Genomic DNA, 18,968 nt, shown 5'->3' on the forward strand with positions numbered 1-18,968 from the left:
CACAACTCTAAGAGATAGGAATGCTATTATTATCCCTGTACAATGCAGGAAATTAAAGCAGATGGTGGTTAAGTGATTTGGGCAGTTACCCTGCCAAGTATCTGAGGCTGAATTTGAATACAGATTTTCTGGACTCCAGAATTCTATTGTACTACCTAGTTTAGCCTAGGGGATGCAAAGAATAATCCCTGTGTAAAGGATGTGGGTTAAAGGATTATTCAGGTTCAGATAATGAAATGTCCATAATCCTCCTGACCACATGCAGCATGCCTGGTATAAGGCAGTTCACAAAAAGGAGACAGCTGGCCGAAATGAAGTATTTGAAACATGTCATTTCATAAAAGGCAAGTTGAAGCAGCATTATATTGTATTAAATTAAATCACAAAGGTTGGCCCAAATGAACTCAAATACATTTACTCAATAGATAAGAGCTAGCCTCAGAAGCAGGAAGATCGAAGTGCAGGTCCCATCTCTCCTACATACTCTGTAACCCTGAACATGGCCCTCTGTCTCTTGGTACTCTAGGCAATTCTCCAAAGACTTAAGTTGCAGAGTGACTGCTGATCTCTACTGATAGAGGGAATTTCCTCACTGACAATTCTCTGTATCAATGAAATCATGGTACTGGATTAAAGATACTAATTCACCTATGATTGGCCTAGACAACTGGTAAAGTCCTTTGCAGTTCTGAAACAAATCCCTTGATCCTACTTATGAAATGTGACTTTTCTTTCAAGTTACCAATCCTGGATTCAGTTTCAAACCCAGAATCATTCCATATTCCCTATCTAGAATTCTGATGAAGAAACCCCGTATCACAAATGAAAAAGTTTTTAAATGGGTTAGCTCCTTGCTGACTTTTCCTTCTCTTAAAAGGTAAGTCAGGCATGAGTTTCTTTATCCCTTTTACTATGCTATATATTTCAACTCCTTTTTACTAGTGCATATATAAACAAAGGCTTTTATATCTTTTGATAGGTTTTTTTTTCTTTCAGAGGCATTTCTTCATTTTGTTGAAGTGTAATCACCAGCAATTTCAGCTCACAATGACTTGCTTATGGTATTTTGCAAAAGCTAATTTTGTGGTTGCTATTCAGAGACAGACTTACACTCTAGCAACATCCATCTATCCAAATATATGCGAAAGTCAAATCTCTTAAAAGAATGATTTGGAAACAACTTTTCTCAGGCTGTCCTGGGTCAGGACAAATCCCCATTCCATAGCCAAATAGAAAACACTATGGGATTTTTCTCCATTTTGGATTGATTATAAGAATTCTTATATTCAGTTAATATAGGTAACTAAAAGTTGTTTCTGCAAATGAAACACAAGGCATGTCACCAAAGCATAGAGTTGGTAAATCATTAAGACATACATAATATATATGTGCATGTATTTCTATAGAGAAAAAAAGCTAAATGATACCACTATAATGAAATTGAATTGAGACTGAATTTCTTCTTGGAGAAGCAATCTCAAAAACTCAGTTTGAACATGCCATAATGAGAGGACAAAGTCCTCATCATAAGCAACCTACTGGCTCAGTGAGTTAGGCTGCCTTTTAGAGCCCTGCACTTTGTTCTTGGAAAAATCCAAAAGTCTTGTGGTTATGGGTTTTTGTAACAACTGGAATCCTCACAACTACTACAACCCTAATCTTGCCACGATCTGTAATCCAGCCCCCCCTACGTCAGCCTTGTGGTTAACCTGTGGGAATCGGTTCATAAAAATGGTGCTTTACCCTCTTATTTGTACGTTCCTAGCACCAAACACCCTTGTTCTCATTAAGGGGAGTTCACCTCGCTGAGCCTTTAACCCCCATAGAAACAGAACAATAGCCAAGGAGCCTTATGTTCTTTTCAAAGTAAATATTGCCACCTTTCTGCCAAATTTGCAAAGATGATACAGTACACACAGTAAATGTCTGTGCACACATCGGAGATCAAATGGGAATCGAGGGCCGTAGCATGAGGTCTATCAGGATTGAGAACAAGCCTGTACAATGTGTTTTTCTGCCACTTATTGAGAAGGACAGAGGTTTCTTCGATCCCCAAGGCCTTCATAATTGGACCCATTTGAAAAGATGTGCATGTGTCGATGTTTCCTCACAATAAAAACTCTGGATCTAGAATATTTCCTAAGTCCCTAAGGTTATGTGTCTACGTAGACAAAACAACTTGAATCCTTGTCACTTATCTGCTTGATCTGACCAATATAGGCACCAGCTATAGAGACCTGGTGGTATGATGTACAGAGCACAGACTCTGAAGTCAGCAGACATAGTCTTGCTCCTGATGCAAGCTATGAGATCTTAGGCAAGGCACTGAGCTTCCCTGGCCTTTGTTGCCTTATCTATTAAATAGATGAAGAGGATGTCTAAGAGCCCTAGAGGCCTAGAAGACCTCGATCTATGATTTTATTAAATGTCTTAATCTTCTCAAATGAACCAAAGACATTTTTAAAAAGTCCAAGCTCCATAAAATGATGTGGTAGGACAGTATGGCATAGTGGATAGAGAGTTAGCCATGGCGGCAGGAAGGTCCAGATCCAAATGTCACCTCTTACGCATACTAGCTGTGTAACCCTGGGTAAATCACTTACTCTAGTGCTCAAGTCTGCTAAGACTATCAAATACAGAGAAGCTGTCAACCTGTATTGGTAGAGAAAGTTACTCATTTGAAAGTTCCCTATATCAATTAAATTATAGGGCAAGTATTCCCTTTTCATAAAAATGTATCCATTTAAGATCAAATTTCAGCATTTAACAGCTTGTATAATGGAGAAACAGCATTTAGGGTTTTTTTTTTTTTAATATTTTTATCTAAACAAAGTGAAATTTCCATCATAGGTAAACAGTATTTACAAAACCCTCTATAAGCTAGTGTGTAAGGGACTTAAATCTTGAATCAGTATTACATGGGCTGCACCAAGCTGTAGGCATTCACTCAAATGTTTCACTTTTTTTATAAATGTTTGAGAACCTATGTTACATATAATTACTAAAGGCACACACTTAGTTACCATTTAATCCAGTGTCTTATATCCAGTACTCCTTGGATGTAGAACATTACTGAAAGCCTTTCATGATCATCTATCTATCTGCTGGTTCTCTCTCTCTCTCTCTCTCTCTCTCTCTCTCTCTCTCTCTCTCTCTCTCTCTCTCTCTCTCTCCTTTCTCTTTCCTCCCTCTCCTTTCTCTCTCCTCCCTCCTTCCCTCTCTCTCTCCAATTGCATTTATTTTTTATTTGTATTTCTGCTTATCTCTTTTGTATCTACATACTTACACATGCAGATGTTCTCTCCCCTAACAGAATGTAAACAGAAATTTCTTCCTTGTGTAATTGTTTCCATACTGCCTCCCAGAATACCTGGCAAATGAGGAGGCACTTAATAAATCTTGTTTATTGACTTACACACAAATAATGAGGTCTTTAAGAATATTAACCATTTTCAATGATTCCCTTGCTCTATCTTGTGTGTATCAATACAATATCCTTTTGATGGGATGAATGAGACTCTCAGAAAGGTTGTAGGGGCACTTAGAAAAGTGGCCCCCCTACCTGGGGACTCAAGCACTAGTTCAGGTTACAGAACACCTACCTTAAGTAAAGAGATGAACTCTGAAGGTCTCTACCATCACTGGTTGTTTCTTTTTTTCTTTTCTTTTCTTTTTTTTTAGTTGTTTCTATTCTACCATTGCAATTCTTTAAATAATGTCCACTGAATTTTTCACCTCAAGAAATAATTATTATAAAAATTCATAAATTGTGAAGGCTTGTAGTCATAACTGATTTTCTTTTTTAATGGCCAGAGTTAACATACACCTCTACATTCCCTTATTAATAACTATGATTAATACTCATGTGGTAGTATACAATCTTATCAATCATGTATCAATTGTCAACTCAATTACTTTTGTGTAGGGGATAAACATGATAACTGAAAAAAATGTGTATTCACGTGCAAACTATGCAGCGGGAGAGCTTACGTAGGGACAGGAAAGCCTGAAGGCGCTCTTCGTGCTGAGGGGCCCTTGGAGGGAAGAGGGTTATTATATTTAACTCAGTATTGATGTCTGTCATGATCTTTGGGGACCCTATCATCCAACATACTAGTTAGCCCTCCTAGCGTTGTGTTATCTGAAAATTTGATAATCATTATACCTTTATCTAAGTCTTTGATAGAAAAATATTAAACAACAAAAGAGCAGAGACAGACCCTAAAGGTACTAGAAAAAGGAAAAGATTCCAAAACATCTGCCAGCAAAGCCTCAAATAAAATACAGTTTGGACGCAATTTCAATTAGAATTTCTGAAGAAATGAAGCAAGAATTACAAAAAGAGTTTTCTAAAAATATTTTTTATCAATGAAACGAGAAAGCTGGAAAAAAATGGAAAATAAATGAGAGATATGGAAGAAAGGATTAGAAATGGAATTAGCTTAACTCAAAAGGTGCAAACCTCTGCCCAAGTAGCAAACTCCCTGAAAATTAGAATGGAGCGCATAGAAGCCAATGATTCCATGAGGAAATAGTAAAACAAAGACAAAAGAAAGGAAAAACAGAAGGAAATCTAAATATTTTATAGCCAAAACAAAAGTGACCTTGAAAACAGATTGAGGAGAAAAAAAAATCAAAGAAGAAAAAGAGATATCATATTTCAAGAAATCTTAAAAGTAAAAACAGGTCACCTCCTGAAAGAAATCCCCAAATAAAAACTCCCAATAACATGAAAACCAAAATCCAGAGCTTCCAGATCAAAGAAAAATAAAAAGTACAAGTAGCCAGAAAGAAAGAATTTAAGTATCACAGAGTCACAATTAGAATTACATATGATTTAGGAGCCACTATGATTCTCTCTTTCGGTGAAAGAGGTCCCAGGTTCAATCCCAGATGAGCCCATGATAGGCAGCTAGGTGGCACAATGGATAGAGGAATACTGGCCCTGGAGTTCAGAAGATTTGTCTTTGTGAGTTCAAATCTGGCCTCAAACACTTACCAGCTGTGTGACCCTGGGCAAATCACTCAACCCTGTTTGCCTCAGTTTCCTCATCTGTAAAATGAGCTGGAGAAGGAAATGGAAAACCAATCCAGTATCTTTGTCAAGAAAAATCCAAATGGAGTCACAAAGACATGACTGAAATTACTGAATGACAAGAGCAACAACTATAAAAAGTGTAGAGCTTAGAATACTGTTCTAGAAGGAAAAGAATACAGGCTTATTGCCAAGAATAACTTATCCAGCAAAACTGAGCACAATCCTACAGGGAGGGGAAATGGATCTTTATTGAAATAGAAGAGTCGCAAACACTTCTCTTGAAAAGAGCTGCAGAGAAACTTTGAAGTCCAAACACAGAAATTACGAGAAACATTAAGAAAAAATGGAAAGGGAAGGAAAGAGGATTACACGGGGAGGGGGTGATTTGGGAAAGTTTGCTGATGTCAATCAATTACTTCCTGGAATAGCTTCTTTAAATAAAAATAACAGAAGACGTTCAGGAAGTTAGTGGTTTGGACGACTAATCAATAATGAGCATAATGTAATGCATTTCAACACATTGAAATGGATGAATCATGCTGAGAGGTATCTGTTACTGTAAGCTTCAGGAAGGAAATTTTTATTAAGTATTTTGGGGGAGGCTGTGGTTTTGTTATTTTTCTTTTTGGCAAAAAGAAGGAAGTTAAACTCAAACAGCTTAAAGGAAAGAGCTGAGAAAAAGTTTTCAAGACACTGAATGAGTATGTTTGGAATGATAAGGCAGAAGAGTAGTCTATAATGAAAGGAAGGAAGAAAGATGAAAGAAAAAAAGAATAAAATTTCATGATGAAATATCAAAATTCAAGGATTTACTCAAGTTAAAATTCTTAAAAAAAAAACCCAATTTGAAATGCTATCCAAAAGATTGATGAAGAGGATAGACCTTCCCAAGTACAAGATGAAATTGAAGAATGAACAACCACAAACTTAAAATATATGCATATATCAAAAAAAGATATATTGTTTATATTGTCACCTCTACTACCCAGCTCTGTTTTCCTCAGGCTTTATACACGACACCTGCTATTTTTCCTGAAGCAACATACTAGACTTAGGCCTTTGCAAATTTTTGGATTAAGATAACCACAACCTACTTTGCCTAGGTTTGCCCTAGGAATCCATATCAAAGTTTCAGCTCTTGTTATATAAAAACCCAAGAGCCGGACTACATCTGTAATGAAGCTGTCAGATGTAATTCAAAGTTTGGTTATCACACTGCAAATAAGCATTTTCTTAAAAGAAACTTAAATAACCACTCAGCTGGTGGTTATGTCCTAAAGCTCTTGCTAAACTCTTGTTACATGCCAATCCACATACACATAAGCTGGAAGTAGTTAGAGGAAATTGTAACCACAGTCATGGAATTATGTAGAAAAGAGTGATTTTGCTTGGTAGGAGAGCCAACTTCCTTGCAGTCAGGAAGACTTGGGATCTAGTCCTTTCACTGTGTGGCCCTGGGCAAACCACTGTGTTCCTAGGCAACTCTAAAACAGGTGATCTGTATGGTGAGGAGATTCCTCAACAGAAATTCCCTTTCACTGTGAAAACACAGATTTGGACACTCCCCCTCCCCCAAGTTGTTTTTGATAGTTTCTCTGCGTTAATGTGCTAAGGGAAAAGACCTATTAAAATGGAAGATAATCTGTAATAAGACCTACCCTACTGTGGGTAATTTATAGGACCTTGTGATGCTTTTCTGTTTATTTTTTTTCCTGCCCTTGCTTCTATCCATGAAAGAAGTAAGAAAGCAGACAATTGCATGTTTTATTACTGTTCTGGAGACAGCGTTCCCCAACCTCCACTTTTTCTCTGGTTCTAATGAAAGAAAGAAATGTGGCATAATGGAAAGGACACTGGATTGAGAGTCAGAGACCTGATCTATACTCTTGGTTCTGCTACTACCTAGTTATGTCAGTTTGGGCAAGTTATTTAACTTCTCTAGGCTACCATTTTTTTAATATATATTTAAAATGACACAATCAGCAGAGGTGGCTTGGCAGAGGATCTAGAAACTTGGTATTAGAGTCAAGAATTTCCTGGACTCAAGGGAAGGATCTATGACACAAACTGGCTATATATTTTCAGGAACATCATTTAAACTCTGTGTTCGCAGGCAATTACTCTAAATCTTAGATTCTCTGACTTTATCTTCCTCTTCTACAACCACCTTCCCAACCTGAAGAAAATTCCCCCCTGGTGCCTTACTCTCCTGACTTTCCAGGATCACTATTTCAGGAAAAGCAATTCCCAGCTAGCTAACCTTCCCTTTTAACCAGCTGTTTTGCCCCTTTACCATCCTCTCCCACCCTCATTCCCCGCTTCTGGAACTACAAACTGAATTCAAATTAAATCTGCCATTGTCCCTGGATTGGGTGTGTCAATTTATTCCACTATGGTCCCACTTACTGTACCTACAACTTTCCAGGGTGCCCCTTTCTGGCCATCACTTGTCTTTGGATGTTGCATCCTCCATTAGAATGTAAGCTCCTTTTGGACAGGGACTGATTTTAATTTGTTGTTTTTGTTTTGAGTTTGTTTTTTGTAGCACTTACTGGCAGTACCTGACACACAGAAAGCACTTAAATGTTTTTCCATTCATTTATTCCTTCATTTATAAGTTGTAGAGAGGGTGCCGATTTGCTTTGGTAGAGGAAATTCCTCATCGAGTTCCCTTCACCTATGACATTAAAGGTCTCATCAAACATCTCCTATGCTCTTCTCCCTTAAATAGAGAGATGGACTAGGGTTTCTATAAAATACCTTAGAGCTAGAAAATTAACATTTTTATTCTTTGAAATTTGAGGCCATGACAGCTCAGGAGGTATTAAATGAAAAAAGACAGAATTTTCTTGGGTCAGTGAACTTTAATTCATTTTTAAAAAAGAACTTACTAGTAAAATCTCTCCACACCCACATATGAATTAATCCAGAGGTCTCCAAATCTAAATTCTAGAAGTATTCAACAGAACTGTGATTTATTTAATACTCTCACGGTTGTGGAAGATGTTCTGCATTAGAACATAAATAGAAGATGTATTCCTTCTAGAAAGTGAGATTCTCCAGATCATTCATTCTGTTTCCAGATAACATTGTACTGATTGCCTCATGCCCTGCAGGACCTCCTCAATCAGATACTCAACCACTCAAATGAGATCCGCCTAGCAAAACACACTAGAAAAACAGAGTCAATGAGGATTCGCATGACCCAGACTATGGAATGCAGTTGGATGTCATCACTTCACCAAGTTAATTCATTTGGCTTAGAACTGAACTGGGCTATATAATTTCAGGCACACCATTTGAACTGGGAGCAGGTTAGAAAACATTTGGGAAGTAACACAGGTTGTGAATGATCCCAAGACTGCTTCCTGCCACCATATAACTTTAAAAAAAAAAAATCAATGTTCTCCTGATTCTATACAGCTCCAAATCATAGAACGCATGAATATCTTAAGAACCAAAATTCTCATCTAGGACAATGGTAAGACTCTGAGGGTTAATCCGCAGTATATAGCAATGTCTTGCAGGCAAGAAACATTCATCAGAGCCTCTATCAAGAACATGCATGATTAAAAGTGAGAGATAACTGCTGGATAAGCCAAGTACTTCTCTCCACCAAATATTAAAAGACCTAGAAGAAGTTTTCCAGTATGTTGAGTAGATCCTTTTTGAAAAATTTACAAAAGGATATGAACAAGAATTATACAGTTCACCAGACTTCATATATAATAGGCATTTAATAAATGTTGTCAAGTCTTTGAGTTTATCGAATAGTTCTCAGAGTTTTGGAATTCCTTGGACCTCTTGCATGAACACTATAGAGATTCTTGCAGTTATAAATTTTATTAATTAATCTGCAGTGCTGGTTTTATTACACAAAGTTGTTGGGTAACTATTTTATTATATCAAGGTAGTCTTTAGGTAGTAGGTATTTGAAGTAACCTCAAAGAATGGCTAGGAAAGAAAGCACCAGTGTGACATGTGGGGTAAGTGAGGACCCCCATAATGTAGTATTTCCACTGTATCTCTGAACTGAAAACCAAACAGGAGCTCTGCATTTGATCTACAAGCACTGTCTTAGTTTGTTGTATGGTCCTGAGCAAGTCACTTAACCCCTATAGATGTTTCCTTATCTGCAAAATGATGGGGTTGGACTAGATAAATCTTGAACATTCCTGCCATCTCTAAAACTCCATCACCTATAATCTATATTAAAATCCAGCATAAACATTTAACACTAAGTATGCAAAAATTTCAATAGAAGAAAAGGGGACGTTGGAATAGAGGAAAAAATGATCTGCAGTAGAGTAATATATTTGTATAATAAGCAGTGGTGTAGTGGATAGAATGTGAGCCTTGGAATCAGGAAAATGATCTCTCTTTGGCACATATTCACAACTGTATTGACACAGTACTCAAGATTTGTTAAGCACTTTACAAATATTATCTCATTTCATCTTCATTTTGTCTCACAGTAACCGTGGGATGTAGGTACTATTATTGTCTCTGTCCTACAGATGAGGAACCTGAGGCGGACAGAGGTGGTAATTTGCCTAGGGTCACACAGCTGTAAGATTTGAACTTAGATCATCCTGACTTCAGGTTCAGCGCTCTATTCACTACCCCCATCTAGCTGCTGTATATTGACTATATGACTCTTCAACAAGTCAGATTTCAGTGACCCAGGAGAAAGCCAGTATGACGATCAGAAGGTCTACAAATCAGGCAACTAGGTGGTACTTGAATAGAGGGACAAGCCTGGAGTCAGTTAGATTCATCTTCTTGAGTTCAAATTGGCCTCACACACTCATTAGTTGTCTGATTCTGGGCAAATCTCTTAACCTTGTTTGCCTCAGTTTCCTCATCTGTAAAATGAGCTGGAGAAGGAAATGGCAAACTAATCCAGTATCTTTGCCAAGAAAACCCCAAATGGGGTCACAAAGAGTTGGACATGACTGAACAACAGAAAAATAAAACAGTGACTGCCACCTAGTAGGTGCTTGACTCACAGTAAGTGCTTAGTAAATTCTTAGTGAAATTTGCAGATGATCTGCTACACTGTATAAATAATAGAAATGTTCACACTGGGAATTCCCTTCATTAGTGAAATTACAAGTCTACGCCAAAACAACACCCCCACAATAATAAATGGAAAAATTCCCTCCCTCACCTGTAAGAGAATTACGGTACTTAAGCTAACTGAAATCTGAAAAGAAGTAAGGAACTCCAATACTAAATTAAATGAGGTGGCAAGTATATGACAGCTGAGGTTATTTGGCTAGGAAGAAAGGTTTAAATTGCCTGAGAGTGCTAAGCATACCTGAATTCTTTGTAACTTTTCCAGGAAGAGATTTGCAATTTTAAAAGATAGTTCAATGAAGGAAATATTGCCAGGAAAAGATTCGTAAGTGGCAGCATATAAGGAGAATACCATAGGCAAGTTTATAACAGTTCTATGTTTGTAGGGAGCAGCTAGGTGGCACAGTGGATAGAGTGCAGGGCCTGGAGTCAGGAAGACTCATCTTCCTGTGTTCAAATCCAGCCTCTGAAACTTACTAGCTGGGTGACCACGGACAAGTCACTTAAACCTGCTTGCCTCAGTTTCCTCATTTGTAAAATGAGTTGGAGAAGGAAATGACAAACCACTCCAGTAACTTTGCCAAGAAAACTTCAAATGAGATCCTGAAGAGCTGGACAAGACTGAACAATAAAATGTTTACAGGGCTTCATCATGTCTTAGGCTGAATATACATAAAATCTCATGTTAAAGTAAACAAATACATTTTAAAGTCTGGGAATTTGGGTTTAAAAATGTTAAACAACAGAATATTTATAATGATAATATTAATAGCTAAAAGGTAGGTTACTTTTAAAGGTACAAAATGCTTTATGTTTATTATCTCATTCAGAACTTTGGTCTCTGGAAATATAACTTTTCAACTTCCACACAAGGTTTGTGTTTTGTATCAGGTCAGATTTTTTTAAGGATTTCTTTTTGAAGGAGGTGGTTTAAATAAATTCAAAAGAAAATTTCTAAAATGGCAGATAATGTAAAAGTGGGATAGAAGGTCTTAGAAGAGGAAATCACAAGGAATAGGAGAATTCTTTCCAAAAGAAAAACCTTAAGATAATAGATTAATATGGTATGGAACATACGAACAAGGAAACCAGGAACATTTTAAATAAAACAAGGAACACTTAAAGTATGAAAAGGAAGTAACTTTGCTTCAAGGTATATTTCCTCTCTGCACACTATACAACACACTAACATGGATTATGAGTTGGATTACTGTCATCAGAAGAATGCTACATTGTAACAAAGATCTGAGACTTTGGTAGGTAAAAACCACATGTCCTACATTGTGGCAAGTACTGGAAAGTTACTGTCCCAGAGTTATGGGATGGGAACCACACCAATTATGGGATGCAGGAAGTAATTCACAATTCCAATGGTTGGTGGAAATTTTGGTGTTTTTCTTTTGAAATATCTAGAATACAACAAGAAAGAGAATCCTAAGTAGGATGGCAGCCCTGTATATTCTTACACTGTGACTTCCTACATCTATATACAAGTAGATTCTTAAAATAAACAAAACATAAGGGATGATTTTCCAGTGATTTTGCTACTTCCACATTGGTATATCTGGCGTTTTCTAGGTCTGTATCAATAACTTGGGGAAACTGTCAATATCCTACAGTCCAAAGGTAATAAGCAGCACTAATCCACTGTATTGTTTTCCTCTGCAACTGAGATTTAATTTTTTTTCATGTCTCCAAGGAACTTGAGCATGACTACAGCGCTGAATTTCTTTAGACCTCTACTGGGTATATATCCCTACAGAGATAAAAGAAAGAAGAAAAGGTTCTCTATGTATCAAAAATATTTATAGTATCTATTTTTGAATTGGTAACTGAGAGAGTGCTTATCACCTGGGGAATGATTGAACAAATAGGAGTACCCACAAAAAACTATGAAGAGAATTATTTTGGAGAAATAAAGGATGACTTGAAGCAGAGTAAAGTGAGCAGAACCTAGAGAACAATTTATACTATAACAAAATTGTAAAAATGAACAACTGTGAAAGACTCAGTTACTCTGATCAAGGTGATGATCAACTCTGATTCCAAAGACCAATGATGAAGAACTATGCCCACCTCCTGACAGAGAGGGGACGGCTTCAAGATGAATTAGATATACGTTTTGGACACAGTCAGTGCAGGAATTAATTTTCTTTGGCTCTGTATATTAGTTATAAAGGTTTTGTTTTCCTTTTTCTTTTTAGTTCTCAAAAAAGAAAAATTTTAATTGAAATAAGAAATATTAAGAAAAATAAGAAAAAATTTACCAGGCACAATTTTACTACAAAATTTATCAGATGAAAAATGCTATCCACCTCCAGAGAGGTGTCTAAATTCAATGTCTGAATATAAACTGAAGCATATTATTTTTCACTTTCTCTTTTCCTTCTTTCTTTCCTCCTTCCTTCCCCTTTTTTCTTTTTGTCTTCCTTCCTTCTTTCTTTCCTTTATTCTTTTGTTCTTTCTTTTTTCAAGTCTTCTTACACAAAATGCCTAATATGGAAATGTTTTAGATAACTGCATTTGTATAACCTACATCAAACTGCTAACTATCTCATGGTGAGGAGGAAGGAGGGAGAGATAGAATTTGGAACTCAAAACTTAAAAAAACTTGACAAATGTTAAAAATTGTTTTTATGTATTATTGGGGGGAAGAAAATATTATTTTAAAAACTTATCAGAGCAATTTTGATATGTTAAATAGATGAAACCATGAATGCAACCACAGCAAGCTTTTGGCTCTATGCAGATGTTCTCATTTGACTGTCTTATGGCAGCTCCATTGTTATTTCTTTCCATCTTCCCCTCCCCATCTTTTAGCTCCTCTCCAATTCCCTTCTCTTCTTACCTGCAATTCTCTCTATTTTCAACTTCCTAGTGGTTGATTATATTCAGTGCTATTTGGAGAAAAGACACTATGTAAAGTGCTGCTTTAACAGTTTCTTCTCTAAAAGATGCCCTTTTTTCTTGAGCCATGTCATGAAACCCCTCTAATTTTCATGATGTCATTAAGACATTTCGGTTCCTTCAGAACATTTATCTATTCATTCCATGTACTCTAAGATATGTGGACTGAAAAGAGTACTTACTTTTGTTCAACATAAAGAGGATCAAAGAACTCGGTGGTGATTTTGTTTGCATAGAGGGAACAGCCTGTCATAGAGCACAGTCCTAAAACATACCAGAATGAAGATACTAACATTAGAGGGAGCAAAATAATTTTGCCATTTGCATGGATTAGGTGGAAATTTACTATTTACCTGAAAGAATGAATACAGTTCCAGCCAAACAAGCAATTTTAGCTTTGGCTTTATCTGAGCCTCCAACCTTTGTACACTTCATTCCAAACAGCGCAAATATGGAAGCAAAAAATCCCAGACTGACAGCAGCGATCATCAGTCCCCTGCACGCTTGGATATAACCTGCAATCACAATATGACATTTTTTGTACATTACAACAATATATGTTATTTTGGAGAGATAAATCCTCCCTTTACAATGTCCCATTTTGAGTCATTCTATTCTGTCTTCTGGAAGAATTACTGCCATAGTTAAAATTCCATCATTTTGGTTCTATGGTGAGAAAGCAGAAACTAGAAATGCTCTTTTCAATACCACACCCTGAAACTCTTCCTCAAACTTATTCATTTAAGTGATGTTTTTGGCATATGAAAGTTTTAACTATGGGGTTTACGCCCCATAGAAAACTGATTAAAGTAAAACTTCTTTAATTAAGACTAGTTGAAAAGTCATTTGACTCTGACAAGACAAAAATATTTGATTACTTTCACACAGATACAGTAACTTGAATAAGCCTATGGTTTTTGTTTATTAGGGGCCCTTAGGGAATCTGTTTTAAATAATAGATAAGAATAGTATGTAATTAGTTCATCAACCGTTCACATTATCATAGGATTTAGTGCTTTAAGAGACCAAAAAATTATGTAGTCTAACCCTGTTCTCTTCTAAATGAAGAAACTGACAAAGATTAGGTGACTCATCCTAGTTGACATATGAATGGATATTTCAAAATGCTTGAGAGTGCCTTGAAAATATTGTTTTCTTAATAAGTAGTTTCCTTACCAGCTAAAATCTAACTTATCATATTAACTTGTTTGGCAAAACCATTCTTCATAACTAGAACAAAAATAATGCCCATGCGATGTCCAAATTACCATAAAATTCAAATTAGTAGTGTGTTAATTATGAAGTTTTAATGTTCAATGTTATTGAACCTACAATAAAGAATAGTGTCTTATATGTAGTAGACACTCAAATATTTGTTAAATAAATTAGTGAATGAATGCTCATAAATAAAGTCTATATAAGTGGAGTAATATATTTATTATATTATATTTATTTTCAATTTAATTATTCCAAGAACTACCAAACCTTGAATTATCTCTCCTTTCTGATAGAGGCTACTGCAGAAGTCAGGAACCAGGAATTTTCCTATTGGGAAGATTTAGAACTGAAGAACGGCTTATTAAATGCCAGCCTTAGACCTTAGTATTCAGACCAATTCCACCTACAATTAAGTACTGAGAGAAATACAAAGAAAATGAGACTTGGGCCAATTATGTTGAGAACAGTCTGCCAAAGGGGATAGTCAAGGAGTTGGAGATACTACTAAAAGCTTCACATCATTTTAGGAACACAAGCTATTATAAGAAACTCCAATTACAAAAAATTTCAGGGCCACCCAAATGCAAACTGTTGTTAAAATCCTGCTCACCTTCTCTCTCTAAGGAAGGTGCCTTTATGAATAGTGAACCTAATTTCTCCTCCATGCCGATACAAGAAAATGCAAATTCTTAATGCAAACTGCATTTTTGCTTTTTAAGGTGTCCCAAATGAAAACTGACACTTTAAGCAGAAAGAAACTTGTATTACTTATTGCATTATAAAATGTGTTTTCAAAAACATCAGGTATCTAGTTGTTTTTTTGTTTATATGAATTTTATTTTAAAGTTTAAGAAGCTGCCTTCCTTTCCTGTGATTAAAGAAGATTTATTGCTACAATAAACCAAAAGAGAAAAATGAAAAACACTAACTAGCAAAAACAGTAGAAATACACTGATATTCAGAAAATATAGTTAACACAGGTTAATTTGGATGCTAGTCATCATGGCTGTAGTCTGACTTGTGATGCTGCTGCTAAATAATGAACCCTAAAAGATTTTCCTGACTAAGTATCCCTTTACTCCTTCCTTTTTTCATCAGGATGCCTGATTCAAACCCCAGGCAGCAGGCAGGGTGTTGGAGAGATGGAATCAGAAAAGAAGGAAATAAACATTTATTAAGCCCTTATTATATTCCAGGCACTATGCAGTTCACTTTAAAATTATTATTTTAATCCTTACAACAACTCTGAGAGGTAGATGTTACTATTATTCCCATTTTACAGATGAGAAAATAGAAGCAGACAGAGCTTAAGGGACTTGCCCAGGGCCACAAAGCTAGTAAGTGTCTGATGGTGGATTTGAACTCAGACCTTCCTGATTCCACACCCAGTTCTCTATCCATCAAGGCACTTCAGGTTAGGTTCAAAAGTATATAACAAGTTAGTGACAGGACTAGCTCATTGTGTGGCAGCAAAGATTCAGCCCATCCATATTCTATCATTTTTATCAATACAGAAGACTATTTTACTCTTTGGTTTTAAACTTCTTTAGATGTCATTGCCCTGCCTTCAATTGTAGTCACTAAACAAATATCTGACCTTAGTATGACAAAAATGCTAAAAATAAAACTATCCTAAGGAAACGATTCTTCTTCACTTATATTTCATTATGAATTGATAGAGTACAGGCAGTTTGAGTTTACAGAAGTTCAACTGTAAGTTCTGTAGTTTGGAAATCAGAATGCATTTCCTATAGAACCAGTGTTATATGTAGTAATTCAGTTCTCAGATTGGGCCCTAAAAGTCCACAACAAAGCTAAGACAGCTGAGAATACTATTATCTATATGTTATCATATTTACAATAAAATTTCTATGGGAAAGTATGGGCCAAATTTCATTTCAGGGCATCACAGACACATCTTTCCTTGCAAACTGTGCTTTTGGTTGTGGCAAGGTGAAGGCAGGGAATGGAAAGGCTGATAGGATCGTATCTTCTTACATTGGAGGACAGGGAGACAAACACCTCTGAAGCAGGGGTTCTGAACTAGCCATCCACAGAGGGGTCCATGAATAGTGTTCAAGTGAATACAATAGTGTTCAAGGTGTATGAACTGGAACTGGAAAAAATAGCATATATATTAACTTTCACTAACTTCTAACTGAAATTTAGCATTTTCTTCTATTATTTAAAAACATTGTTCTCAGAAGAAGTCCATGACACACACACATGCACAGTTAAAGAACTCCTGCTCTGGAGTAACATGTTAACACTATATCTGCATAAAAGGAAATATCTTAGGGTCTGAATTGGGAAAAGAAAGGACAACTGCTTTCATGGATGGTGGGGACTTCCTGTGTAACTCCTGTGTAAGGAATGTTTATATAAGTTAGGGTATTCATAAATTAAGCACTATCTGCATTTATAAATTAAAAGGCAGCTAGGTGGCACAATGAATGAAGTGCTAGATCTGGAGTCAGGAAGCTCTGAGTTCAAATTCTGCCTTAGACACTTACTGTGTGACCCTGGGCAATGTACTTAACTTCTATCTGCCTCAGTTTCCTCAAATGTAAAATGAGGGTAATAATATCTACCTCCCAGAGTTCTTGTGAGGATCAAGTTAGTTAATATTTTTAAGTAACTAGCACAGTGCCTGACACCTAGTAGGTGCTTAATAAGAGCTTATTTCCTTCCACTCTATTGACAGAGCTAATCTTTGCATGATTTAAGTCCAATTATAAGCATCCATGTAATGATTTCCCTTTCGCAATGTGGGTACCTACAACCTTGCATTCAATACTTCCTTAGGGTAAAACTTATTTTAGATAATACCATCTAACAAAATAGTAGTAAAAACTGGTCAAGGAGATCATTATTTCTGACAGGTCTAATTTACTGGCACAGTTAACGGCTAATTAACACATTAAGGTGCTGAAGCATGAACATATTTACTCAGAAGTTCTCTAAAGCAAAATTTATAGTTAAATCTCCTAGGAGAAATGGCAAACATTCACAGTAAGAAAGTAGATGGCATATACTAATAGTAACATGGCTGAGATTGATTCCTATCTAAAGGTCAAATGGCACTGAGAATATTAAAGTTCTGCAAGATAGCCGGAAATCATTAGCTCACTTAACTAGCAAATAGTTTCAATTAGTAAAAGGACTGGAACTTGTATCAATAGATATTGCAGGATGAAAAAAACTACAACCTCATTTTCCCAGAACTTGACATTTGGGGTCTAGTAAGCACAATTCTACATATCAGTTAAAATATACATTTGATTTTGACTGTCAATCTTTAAAAATTAAAATATCCACTTGGAAAGAAATCATTAGTGACACACAAACTGGATTTTAGACTCATGGAAAGAAAGATTAGACTGGAACTGGGATTTCAATGAGAGGAAACTCCCAGATGAGAAAACTCTCCTCACCAGGAAAGGTCAGCACTTGTCTACAACTTACAACTTTAGAGATTTACCTAGACTTTACTTGACTTATACTCACATAGCCAATATGTGTCTGAAATGAGACTTGAATCCAGCTCTGAGATCTCTATCCACTGTATAACAGTATAATAGTGCCTTTCTAGAAACAAAGTATATATGTATATATATATATAGATATATATAGATATACACGTATATATGTATGTATGTATGTGTGTGTGTTTGTGTATATATATTTAATGAGAAGCAGCTTAGTGTAATGCATAACTGATCTGAGAGCAGAAATTCTGGGAACGAGTCTTGTTTCTGGCACACACACTGGCTGCGTCACCCTGCACAAATCATTTAAGCTCTAAATGCTCTAGGCAATCCTCTGAGACTATAAATTATATAGAGGGTGCTGAACTGCCATGAGAAAGTGAGTTTCTCACCTGGGAGTTCCCCAAACCAATGAAATCACAGGTCTAGGGTCTTTCCATATGATTTTTCTTATTCTGGCAAATGCTTGGTGTTTTTGATTTTTTGCTGGAAAATACTTTAAAAGGAACAGAGCTAAACTGCTAGAATCATGTTATGAAAAAAATGGAACTTATTTAGGCAATTTGGATTCTTATCACTAGATTTGAGGTGACACAAAGCTTTTCTAAACCTTAAACTGTTTTATCTGTAAAACGGAGATGAGAGTTACATAATCTTGTTAGCCAAACTCAAAGGTACATCTCCACATACTATATTACTAACTGAAGTAAATTAGCATCATCATCCTTATCAGGTAGCTTAATTATCCCCTTCCAGACTGGGAAAACATAAATATAGGATCTTTTCCTCTTGGAATCTTTCTGCAATCTGGCTTTATTTCCATTTCCAGGATTGATCTTACTTTCCTCAAGCGAACTGTTTGTATGTTACTGATGCAGCTTTTTAAAAGAAACATTTACACCACCTCAAATGCATTATGGCAAAGCTGGTGTATCAGGAAATTTATCAGATGCTGCTTTATGGACAGCATAGCTTTCAGTTCCAATTACAGCATAGCATCTTCTGGACTTAGATGATGAGAAGTTAGGGAGCTGACTGACTCTGGTCACAGATATTTCATTTGTAAGTGGAAAAAAAAATCTGTTTATACAAAGAGAATAATCTTCAGTTGGGACAGCTAGGTGGTGCAGTAAATAGAGCACTAGACCAGAGGGAAGAAGATGCATCTTCCTGAGTTCAAGTCTGGCCTCACTTACTAACTACGTGACCCTGGGTAAGTCACTTAACCTTGTTTGCCT

At 36.2% G+C, this 18,968-nt stretch overlaps 1 protein-coding gene across 2 annotated transcripts in view; it reads right to left on the reverse strand.

The window, feature by feature from the left end:
• Positions 1–18,968, reverse strand: part of CLDN10 (claudin 10) — a 145,982-nt gene that overhangs the window by 11,952 nt on the left and 115,062 nt on the right. For both annotated transcript variants that reach the window (XM_072622109.1, XM_072622108.1), the window contains 2 exons: positions 13,378–13,539; positions 13,207–13,288 (listed from right to left, as the gene is read on the reverse strand). In XM_072622109.1, the coding sequence (XP_072478210.1) occupies positions 13,207–13,288; positions 13,378–13,539 (244 nt within the window). The remainder of the gene's footprint in view (positions 1–13,206; positions 13,289–13,377; positions 13,540–18,968) is intronic.

Source organism: Notamacropus eugenii, chromosome 6 (genome assembly GCF_028372415.1).
Source record: "Notamacropus eugenii isolate mMacEug1 chromosome 6, mMacEug1.pri_v2, whole genome shotgun sequence".
NCBI classification, from domain to species: domain Eukaryota; kingdom Metazoa; phylum Chordata; class Mammalia; order Diprotodontia; family Macropodidae; genus Notamacropus; species Notamacropus eugenii.